Source organism: Grammomys surdaster, unplaced genomic scaffold (assembly GCF_004785775.1).
Source record: "Grammomys surdaster isolate TR1022 unplaced genomic scaffold, NIH_TR_1.0 212, whole genome shotgun sequence".
Taxonomy (NCBI): Eukaryota; Metazoa; Chordata; class Mammalia; order Rodentia; family Muridae; genus Grammomys; species Grammomys surdaster.
In genome coordinates this window covers 3,898,331-3,909,628 of record NW_021604657.1, presented here as the reverse complement: position 1 = coordinate 3,909,628, position 11,298 = coordinate 3,898,331, and the positions used below count along the sequence as shown (strand labels likewise).

Here is an 11,298-nt window from a genome sequence, read left to right as displayed (position 1 = left end):
GAGAGAGAGAGAGAGAGAGAGAGAGAGAGAGAGAGAGAGAGAGAGAGGAATGCACATGTGTGATGATTAAGTAATAGCCTTAGTACTTCCTAGAGTGCAAAGAAGTATAATATGGGACTCATGTTTAACCAGTAATGGCAGCAGATTGCTTCCTGTAAGGGCAATATTGACACAGAGCCCATGAATCTCTGAGTCATGAGATCTAGGGTAACATGTGCAATCGAAACTTTGTGATTCCATACATGACAGTCAGAAACCACCTGCTCTAAGGAGAGTATCTTGTTCTTGTCTTCTGAGGTTAAAAAATAATAAAAATGTAAGATAAGATAATAGCCAAGTCCAAAGAAATGCTGAATGTGAGAAATAGTCTTCTTCAAGAACGCGCACACAAATTGGTTAGGAGTGACAGTGTATGGACTGAGCAAGTTGTGCTTAATGTATTTAGGAACACACACATACATGAGTGTGCCTCTGCCACCATCCTCATGAGAATATACCACTGTCAGGATGCTACTGAGAAAAAGTCTATTAAGATGTGGCTTGTATACTTCAGTGTTACCTTAAGTATAGACATTACTACAGACTGGCAAGAAGAGAATGTATATCATAGAACAAGCACAATAGCTACAGCCTCTACTCCTCATAACGAGCAGTCTTCAGATGAATCGAGTGCTAATGGAGAGAGCTAAGTCTCTTCCTTTTCCAATATATTTTTACTCAAGTAACAGCAACGTAAGATGGGCCGAGATCTACCTGGGAACCATTTGCTTTATGCTCAAGTGTTGAAACTGTCTTCAGAAATGGGCTCTTTGGGGGAATTTTCCAGATAATCACGTCAACTGTGGTGATTCTAATTCTCAAAGCACACCAGAGATTACATCATTTAAACTAAAATTGTTTAGGGTACTTTGACATGGGCTTATTGATTTTCTTAAAGAGAAAACTCACCATGACTACCCTTTTCTCCGGTAGGCAATCCAAAATCCCAATGACATTCAGCTTCAGGAGAAGGCCTGGAATGCAGTCTGTCCTCTGGTGGTGAGGCTGAAGAGGTTTTATGAATTTTCCATTCGTCTTGGTGAGTATATACTTAACAGTTTCCACGGTCCACATGAGACTTCTTTCTTTTCCATTTGAGAGTGTAAAATGAACAACAGCTCTACATGTTGGAAATTGTTCCACAGTTATGGACTGCCATTATATCTTATGAGACAATGAGCAACTTCTATCATTCCTGTTTCTTTAAATCTACCACTTGCTTTTCTCTGGAAGTGACCGATTGGCACATTCAGGATCTCTACAGGCTCATGGTCTCTTGACACTGTCATTGTGTTCATCTGCTCTTCAAAGCTTACTGATTTCATTTCTTAAATATTTATTTCTGTTATACATGTGCATGTATAACACCATTTACATAGCATAACTTTCAGAGGCTGGAAGAGGGTGTCAGATCCCTTGAAACTGGAGTTAGCGATGGTTGCTAGCTGCCATGAGTGTTCTGGAAACCAAACCATGCTCCTCTGTAAGAGTAGTAATTGTTCTTAACTGCTGAGCCATCACTCCAGCCCTGGTCTCAGTTCTTAAAAAAACCCAAATTGGAGGATACTGTTTCCTCACCCCCTTCCAAAAAAGATTGATTAGCTAAGTATAAAATGTAAGGAAATAAACCTAGCATTTTTACTTTAGCTTTAAAAACAAGTAAAGCTGTAAATAGGATAACTCTACAGACACTGGGGTGGAGCAAATGAGGTTGACAAACTGGCTCTGTGCCACCAGCAGTATGGCGTCTTGTACTTGGGGTTTTATTTGTTAGTATAGTATGTAGAATGGAAAAGGTAGTCATCAACTTCTCCTTTAATTTACCACTAAAACAAGTGCCACATTGTAAGAGGAAGACCGAAGTTAAAACCATGATCGTGATATTGAGAAGACTCAGTGTTAAGACCAGCTAAGGGGGTGACACAGACAGGTTTCACAAGCAAAGGAGGTTGCCTCAGGCTCTCAGATAGAAGAGAAATAAAATTCTCTGTTTCTTCAGTGTACATCTAGAGGTAGTGGCCTGAAATTCCAAGGAGCTGGATTCTACCTCAACAGACAGAGAAAGGTGCATCCATCAAAGCAGGCTATGGTACATCTTGTTGCCTCTGAAGATGATGTGTTCCTGTTGGTGGGATGCCTAACAGAGTCTTGAGATAGTCCCTGTAAGGATGCTAAAGATGTATGAGGACTACATAAAAGCAGAGATGTCAGTTTTTCCTGTAACATGCTAGACAGTAGATATTTTTATCTTCTGAGCTGTCCTGTCTTTACTAGATTTTACATCATAGTACCAACACCAGTGTTACCCTACTCAGTACAGGAACGGATAAGTGCATATACTTTTTAAATAAAATTTTATTCATTAAAAGAAAGAGGCAGTGGGACAGATTTGGCCTATGGGTCATAGCCTGTCAACCCCTGCCATAGAGGATTAGTTAAATGACTCTGCTGGTAAAAATAATATGAAACCAAAAGGAGTGGAGAATGAAGTGAATGGATGGGAGGGTGTAATGATTGTGACAATAATAACTAAAGTAAACATAGTGGTAGATCTGTAGAGAAGTGTCTTGGGGATGTAGTGACAGAAGCACAGGACAAGATGAGCAGAATCCCTACTGTGTTAAACAGGTGACATAACCCATGTGTTGGAGACTCATATATGGGGATGGGACAGAGATGGACATTGGCATCTGCCTCTGTTGCTCACTGACTGGCTAAACTGCCTGGCCCCAGAGACCTCTGACTCTTTTGCCTCTGTCCTCATTCCCACCTCCAAAGCTAGAGTTACGTGTCTGCACCCCAATAGCTGGAGAATTTTGTGGGTGCTATAGGTACAAATTAGGTCCACATGTTGGCACAGCAGACATTTTACCAATGGCACCTTCTCACCCACTCATCTTACCTGGAATCATTAGTGGCTCCCAATCATATGAGCGCCATACATTTATTCCTGGTTCTCTAAAAGTCTCAGGAGTTGAGACTACTAAGTAAACCGAGCTCTTGAAATACATGAAAGGGAATAGCCACACAGGTTGTATCTGAGAATGTCGACTTGAACTCAGCACTGGGCTTTTAAAGGATGCCTCTGGTCCACCTAAAATCTCTCTCTCTCCCTCTTTGCTTTCAGAAAAAGCACTGCAGAGTTTATTGGAATCTCTGACATGTCCACCCTACACACCAACCCAGCACCTGGAACGGGAGCAAGCCCTGGCAAAGGAGTTTGCAGAAATCTTACATTTTACCCTTCGATTCGATGAGCTGAAGGTCAGGCTGCGCACTTGCTGTGAAAGTCCAACTGGGTACCACTGTTTTATGGCTATGCTGCCAAGGCTGTGGAGTCCAATTGGGAGAGTAAGATGTAATACCTTACCCAAGGAGGCTATTATGTGCTGAATATTTGCAGTCTGTGTGGTCAGAGTAATCTAAGAGGATGCCTTACATGTGGAAATTTGGAACTTGCCAAGTGAGTCGAGAGAAAACCCTTATCACGTGTCTTTTTCTCACTAGGCAAATATGTTTTCCCTGAAATATAGCACATAGTAAGAACAGGACATATTTCAGAACACTAGAGTTATAATCCCTTATTTTTTAACTGTTGCTCTGGCTTTTAGATGACACAGAAAATTTCTGCCATGTTTACAGGCTCTCATATCTGAGCTCCTGATGTTGTTCCCTCTCTGTTTCTAGGAGCTAACCTTCTTTCTTCTCTCCTGAATTTCAGATGAGGAACCCAGCTATTCAGAACGACTTCAGTTACTACAGAAGAACAATAAGTCGTAACCGCATCAATAACATGCATGTGAGTCCCTGCGACTCCCGGGCTGAGCTGCCGTCTCTCTGTGGCTGCTTTGGCTTCTGCATATGGCAAGGCACAGAGGGAAGGCAGAGTCCTCGACTGTAACTTGTTTGCACAGATGTTGACTTTTATTTTTTATCAAGTGTATCTTGTCTTGTTTTCATCAGCTAGACATTGAGAATGAAGTTAATAATGAGATGGCCAATCGAATGTCCCTCTTCTACGCAGAAGCCACGCCGATGCTGAAGACTCTCAGCAACGCCACAATGCACTTTGTCTCTGAAGTAAGTGCAGTTGAACAGCACAAATGGCCTCCTCTTTACCTCACATGGATGCTGCTAGTAGGGCTAACATGGGTTTGTCTCTTTCCATTTAGAATAAAACCCTGCCAATAGAGAATACCACAGACTGCCTCAGTACGATGACAAGCGTCTGTAAAGTCATGCTGGAGACACCGTAAGTGAAACCAGATGGGTGAGCGTGGTTAAGTATCCAGCTGAGACCGACCTGCTCAGATGTGATGATGGTGGCTTGTCCTCTTTCAGATGTCACAGTGACATTTCCATGTACAGCATTTGCTTCAGCTTCCTAAGGAACTTAGGGTGGTCAGCGTCAATGTTATATCCGTTTTACAGCTGAAATAGCTGATGCCCTGATGGTTTGTTGACGTCACAAAGTTTTCACACCTTGTCTGATGCTATAGGACTTGCAAAGGAATGGAAAGATGGGCTAGATGGATGGGTATTATTATCAACATACAGTAGAGGTTTAGAACCAAGAGTCACAATGATAAGACCATGGCAAAAGTAATTTTCCCCAACTTCTCTTCACAGTCCGTTTCTTTTTTCTCAAACTGTTACTAGACACTCAATGTAATACCCACAATACTAGTCTCTAGAGTGTTTAGGACCTCAAAAGTGTCACAAGCACCTTATAAATACTGTCTCCAAACATAAAACAATTTTTATCCTTCTATATATTTGCATGTATGTATATGTGTGGTGTTTATGTGTGTATTCATATCCACATGTGTGTAAGTATGCCCGTGTGTTTGTATTTGCAGATGCATATGCACTCATGTGTTCAGGTGCATATACACGCACACGCATGTGTGTGTGTGTGTGTGTGTGTGTGTGTGTTGCTTGCTGGCTTGCTTACTGGAGATAGGGTGAAGGGCTGCTGCTTACTGGCTTGCTCCTCATGGCTTGCTCAGCCTGCTTCCTTATAGAACCCAGGACACCTGCCAAGGGATGGCCCCACCCACATTAAGCTGGGCCCTCCCCAATCAATCACTAATCAGAAAAATGCTCTACAGGCTTGCCTACAGCCAATTTTATGAAGGCATTTTCTCAACTGAGGCTTTCTTTTCTCCAATGAGTCTAGCTTCTGTCAAGTTGACATAAAACTAGCCAGCACAACCATCATGTCTCCCTCACACATATATGGGCACTAGGGATCCAAACTCATTTCCTCTCCCTTGTGCAGCAAGTGCTTTACCCAGTCAGTGATCTCTCCTGCCCCATAAAAGGGTATTAATTTTAAATAGCTCCTTCATAGCAAAGTAAAGATTTACTTCAAGACAGAAATAGTAATTGTCTGTATTGTGGTGCTAATTCATAATGAAATTGATGCTAAAAATGTCTCTAGCATTGGCCTAAATTATTACAATCATCAGGGCCCCGATCAAGGTAAGTGAGCAAAATTTAAACTCCACAAATAACTCCCAGGTACATAATTTCTTTGAGATATCTACCAATCCACGTTCATCCACAGCCTGTTTCTTAACAAAGGAAGAGACTCCAGCTGGCGACAAGAGAGCCGCTGTGTAGAAATGCGCCTGATTCTTTTTCTCTGTAATGAAGCCATTATTCTCTATAATCTTGGACAGCCAGAGGGGCTGGCTATAAAATATTCAGGATTGATGGGCAGGAATTGATGTACGTGGTGAGCTGGCTGCTGAGGGGAAGCAGAGAAGGGAATTTACTGCCCTCTAATTTACCGTATTTTTGCACTAAATTGCTGGTTGGATAGATTCAAGAGAAATTATCATCTTGGGTCTTTTCAAGAGCATATTAACCTGGTTGTTGCAGGTCCTGAATGAGTTCTCCGGGTGGGGGAGGATGGGGGCGGGTGGAGGAGTATCCAGTTGTGGATCTCAGAATGCGGGAGTTCTAACAAGGAAGTGATGCCTCGGCTATGTCTTTTCTTTTAGGGAGTACAGGAGCAGGTTTACGAGTGAGGAGACACTGATGTTCTGCATGAGGGTGATGGTGGGGGTCATCATCCTCTATGACCATGTGCACCCCGTGGGAGCTTTCTGCAAGACATCCAAGATTGATGTAAGAATACTCATGCAATGCCCTCTCCACATAAAAGCCCGTGAATGCCAGCAGGTAGACCTTCTCTTCCTCTGGCCTCTATCCCTCACAGGAAAGCTTTCTCCAAGATTCATACTCTGGAGATGCCTGGCAAATATTTTCATAGCAAGTAGTGCACTCTTTCTCATGCAGTTAGGAGGACACATCTGGCCTCCGATAGGCAGAGATGATCCGCCTGTATCTTCACACTGCCCTTTGCCTGTCCCAGATTCCCTATCAGTGCATCTTCTGTACCTTATAGAGTACATTCCTTCTGTGTGTTATAGAGTTTAGTTTCAAGGTTACAAGGCATGATGGTCAAAGACCAAATGACCTACCAACCTCCTCTCTTATAATACTCGCCAATCATCCTGTCTGTTCTTATTGTAATAAATCTCCTGGAGCACATCTCCTGGGCCCCACATAAGTAATGCCTTCCTTCTCCTCTGGTCCTCAGCTCACTTACTGATTTGCTTTTTGTAACATTCCCACAGACTCCAGCTTTTTTTAAAAGGTTAGGTCATTGCACCTAATGTCCTGAGGTATTGTGCCTGATACCAATAGATGCCCCCACAGAGCTTCTAGTCAATGAATAAGTGTGAATGAAGGAAGGGGGGAGAGCTTCAATGCATATACAAAGACCTTTGGAAACACTTGATCTCTATAGTTGCTTTCCTGTTGCGTGTAGAATAAAACATTACTGCCTTAAGCCAGTATTTAGAATAAAATGCTACTACCTTAAGCCAGCATTTACCTATAACACTGTATTAATTACTTTTTCTACTGCTGTGATTAAATACCCTGACAAAAGCAACTTCCAGAAGAGTTTATTTTGGCTCACAGATCAGGGCACACTCTATCATGGGGGATGGCAATAGGAGCTGGAGGCAGCTTGTATAATGCATTCGTATTTAGGAAGCAGAGAGAAATGAATACAGCTCCTTGTATTTTGAGGGGCGGATGTGCCTAGCAAATTAGAATCTTGCCATGTACTCTACTTCAAAATATATTTCATTTACATAAGAGCATATTATGATGACCTTGCAATAAAAAGGTTGATTGTATCACTGTAGGGGCCTAAAAGCTTTATGCTACAGATTGAGTGTAAGTAACTATGGAAAACCTCTAAGTATCATGTGACTGAGTTTAGTGCCTAAGGCAGTTTGGGTTCACCATTTCTTAACTTGCCACAGAGTCAATAACTAAAAATATGCAAGGTGAAATGAGACTTTTATTCCCCTAACCTTTTCTATGTGATTTAGTGCATGTGTGTTCACATATGTTTGTGGGTTGTGGGTTTATATGCCTATGCACACACCAACAGAGGTCAGAGGAAGATGTAAGGAATCCCTGGGCTATTGCTTTTCCCATTATTCCCTGGAGGCAGGCTCTCTCACAGAACCTGAAGCTTGCAGAGTTGGCTAGACTAGCCAGCCTGTCCTTTCCTGGTACCCCTATCTCCACCCAAAATTTCTGGGGTCATGGGCATATAACATTTGCATGTGGTTGTTGGGGATTTGGATTTAAGTCCTCATGTTTGTAAAGTAAATTTTCTTACCCACTGAAGCATCTACCCAGCCCTTGTCACCCCAGTTTCTACACAGCTTGGCTTTCTATACTATTTACTGAATCTGTTATGTTCCCAAGCAAAGACTATGTTGACTTTCAAGGGCATTCTTCAAGTCTGTTGATTAATGCAAATAAGAAAAGCCAGTAGATGTTGAACTGTGTATGTGCCTCTAACAAGGTTTTAGGCTTATTGAGCAACAGATACATCCGAGGTGGGTCTGTCTTTCCAGGTACCACTCTGCTTCTAAACCAGCAGTTATAGGAACTGGGTTGATAATGTCCTGAGAACATTATAACATTAGGATAAGGCCCTGGAAGTGGTACTGTGTGCACACACAAAGGGTAAAGTCTGGTTTTCAGAAGAGACGTGCAAAGAGCTCTAGAAAACAGTTGAGAGAGAGAATAGTCTGCTTAGAGGCAACAGCAAGGAGGTAGTATTTGAGGTAGTCCATCAAGGATTTCTTTTCAGATGGATAGAGGGAAGAGTCAGAGCAAAATCACCAAGATACAGAGACGATGAACTGTTTAGAGACCAGGTGGCAGTCTTGGTGGTGGGAAAGGTCGGGATGAAGTAGTGTTTTCAAGTGATGCCCAGAGAATCACACCTTAACCTGTATCCCCAGCCAAGATGTTATCCATAACTCCAGATCACACTAGTTATGGATATTTGAAGCATGACTAGTTCTTAACCACAGGTTCTCTTTCCTGTGCTAACCCTATTTCAGATATCGTCCCATTTTCTCATTGAGTATCTGAGCTAGAAGAAACCTTGGGCTGTCACCCTCAGATTCTAGGAATTGTCTGCATACCCCTTCCTCATCCTCATAAGTTATTAGGGACTGACCCTCCATCCCCACCTCCTATGTTTCCTGTATTTCAGCTCCTTACCCCACCCCTCATATCCTGAGGATTTTCCACTCATCCTCCTCTTTCTGTCTTTGCTTCTTCTTGTCATACACTCACTATATCTATGCAATGCTTAACACCTGCCAAGGGTATTTTCTACAAGGAAAAGCCTCCAAGTTCCTACTGTGTTGCTAAATCCACACTGGCTCTGGCCCTGAATGTATTTCTGACAGTTTCTTGTTATTCACACCCACTGCTTTAATCATCCTGAAATAGAATTAGAAACTCCTCCAGGGTACCCACTGCACTTCTGAGTCCTTCTCCATCTATGCTCTCACTCCCCCTTGGGATGTCGTCATAAGAACATCTATCACAACATGATAATGAGCTGCCTGTCTGTCTCCTCCCACTAGACCCCCAACTCTAATGGAAGAAAGACAAAATTCTCTGCATCTCTGGGCTTGATGCCATCACAGACCCAAGGTGGAACATAACTCACATACTTGTAGCCTGTCTCCAAACTTGTATCTTTAATAGATGGGTATAGTTGACCATGACCTTCTGTGACCTCCACATGCTTCTCAGTCCTGGTTACCTTCAGCAGTTGGCTGGGTCTATCAATCTGTTACCATAAAATGTTTGCATATTAGAAGTATAACCACAGGGGATGTTGAGAAGTTAGCACTCTTCAAGTCCTGTTGGTAAAACCAAACTCATCAGATGCCCACACACTGCGTGAATGTCTAAGATTAAAATAAGTGATTGACTTTTTATAAAAAGATCTTTGCTTTTTCCAAAGGAGAAGTAAAACACTCTAGGATATGCATAAAATAACAGGAACTATGTAAATTTTACTTTTCATGGCACAAAATAGATAACTTTAATTCCAAGGCCTCAGAAAACTTAGAAACTAAAGGAACTTCATGCAAATACAAAACAGCATGTGTAAACACTAGGCATTTGACCTCTATAAAGTTTACATTCTTTACAATTGCCTTTTGCCAGTCTTCTCAGAGACACTTAAGACACAGACCTGCACTTCTAGGAGTTTCCAGTCTAGTGCAAGAGACAAATTACTGCCTTTGGGTCTAGTCTATTGAGAGTTATCTAACAAGTACTAAGCTATATTGGGGTCACAAATAAGTGGTCGTGACTATGGACAGTGGGAGGAAAAGAGACTTCCTCAGAGCCACAGGGATGGCTTAGTCTGTATTGTACTTACTTTGCGAGCACTGGGGATGAGTTTGTCTTCAGAAGCCATTTTTTTTTAAGCAAACCATGTTTTGGATGTGCTTGCATTCCCAGCCCTGGGAGAACAGAGATGGGGAGATCTCTCAGGCTTTCTTGTTAGCTAGCCTAGCCTAATCTGCAAGTAGAGTAAAATAAGAGATCCCATCTCAAAAATTAGGTTGACAATACCTCAGGAATGACAACTGAGCTTGTTCTTTGATCTGTACATGCATGCAACATACATGTACCTATAAATACACACATACAAAGCATACACAAACACACCCATACACACATACATATACGTTTTCTGAGGTTGGTGAAATTGAGACTGCAAAATATTGAGGGTGTGACAGTCAACAGCTCAAAGAGGTAAAAGCATCCTTAGCAGACAAAGTATTAAATTACTGAGTGTGTAGAACACTTAGTTAATCTCAACCAAGGACCAAGAAGAACCATTTCTATTCCTGGCCCGAGCTCCAGAGTAAAAGGCAAGATGTTTCTCCCCAAAGTAAGTGAGATGTCCAGATGTGACATAGGATGAGAATCAATAGAGATTGGAATCATACAGAACTCTTGAGAAGCCCAGAGGAATGATACAGCATCCTAAGAGAGTAGAGAAGTTTGTTCATGATTTGCATGTGCCACTGCTTCAGTGAGCTGTTTGTATGGGCAGATACCACTGTCAACAGGATTACTAGGGAAGTAACAAAATGCTGTACATTCTTCTTCCAGATGAAAGGCTGCATAAAGGTGTTGAAGGAACAGGCCCCAGACAGTGTGGAAGGACTGCTGAATGCTCTCAGGTGAGCTTGTCTCTGGGGTAGGCTGATAGAGCAGGTGCCCTTGCAGACCATTGCAGATGCGGGTCTTTGAGTCTGAGCACCAGCCTACTGGTCTTATCCCTTCACTTGTTGTAACCTCACTCTTCTTCCTAGCAAGGCTGGGAAGTCAGCACCATTTTTATTTTTCATTTTTTACAGATGGGAAAATTTGAGGTAACTTTTTTTAAGGTTTTGGGTTTTTGAGATAGGGTTTCTCTGCTTAGCCCTGGCTGTGCTCGGAACAAACTCTGTAGTCCCAGCTGACCTTGAACTCACTGATCCACCTATCTCTGCCTCCTGAGTGTTGGGATTAAAGGCATGAGCCACCATACACAGCTATGTGCACTCAAATAATTTTTCAATATCATAATGGGCCAAGTTACCTATACCTGGATCTGAGTGGCCCCATGGGTCTCAGGCATGACTTTGGCCATGATACTTTGTGAGCAGAGGAGTCTCCTGAGAAGAAAAGCATCCAGTTCTCATGTCTGTCTTCATCCAGGGCTCCCAACCCTGGCATCATAGGAGGGAGTTTCTAGGCACTGAGGTTAGAGGTCAAGTAAACTGGCCTGGAAGCTCAAGCCCCTCCAGGGTGTGTGTGTGTGTGTGTGTGTGTGTGTGTGTGTGTGTGTGTGTG

At 42.5% G+C, this 11,298-nt stretch overlaps 1 protein-coding gene across 1 annotated transcript in view; it reads left to right on the top strand.

Moving 5' to 3' along the window:
- Positions 1-11,298, top strand: part of Fam49a (family with sequence similarity 49 member A) — a 103,193-nt gene that overhangs the window by 89,855 nt on the left and 2,040 nt on the right. Inside the window, exons 5-11 of the mRNA XM_028772214.1 lie at positions 973-1,078; positions 3,167-3,303; positions 3,761-3,838; positions 4,003-4,119; positions 4,212-4,291; positions 6,048-6,174; positions 10,573-10,643. Of these exons, the coding sequence (XP_028628047.1) occupies positions 973-1,078; positions 3,167-3,303; positions 3,761-3,838; positions 4,003-4,119; positions 4,212-4,291; positions 6,048-6,174; positions 10,573-10,643 (716 nt within the window). The remainder of the gene's footprint in view (positions 1-972; positions 1,079-3,166; positions 3,304-3,760; positions 3,839-4,002; positions 4,120-4,211; positions 4,292-6,047; positions 6,175-10,572; positions 10,644-11,298) is intronic.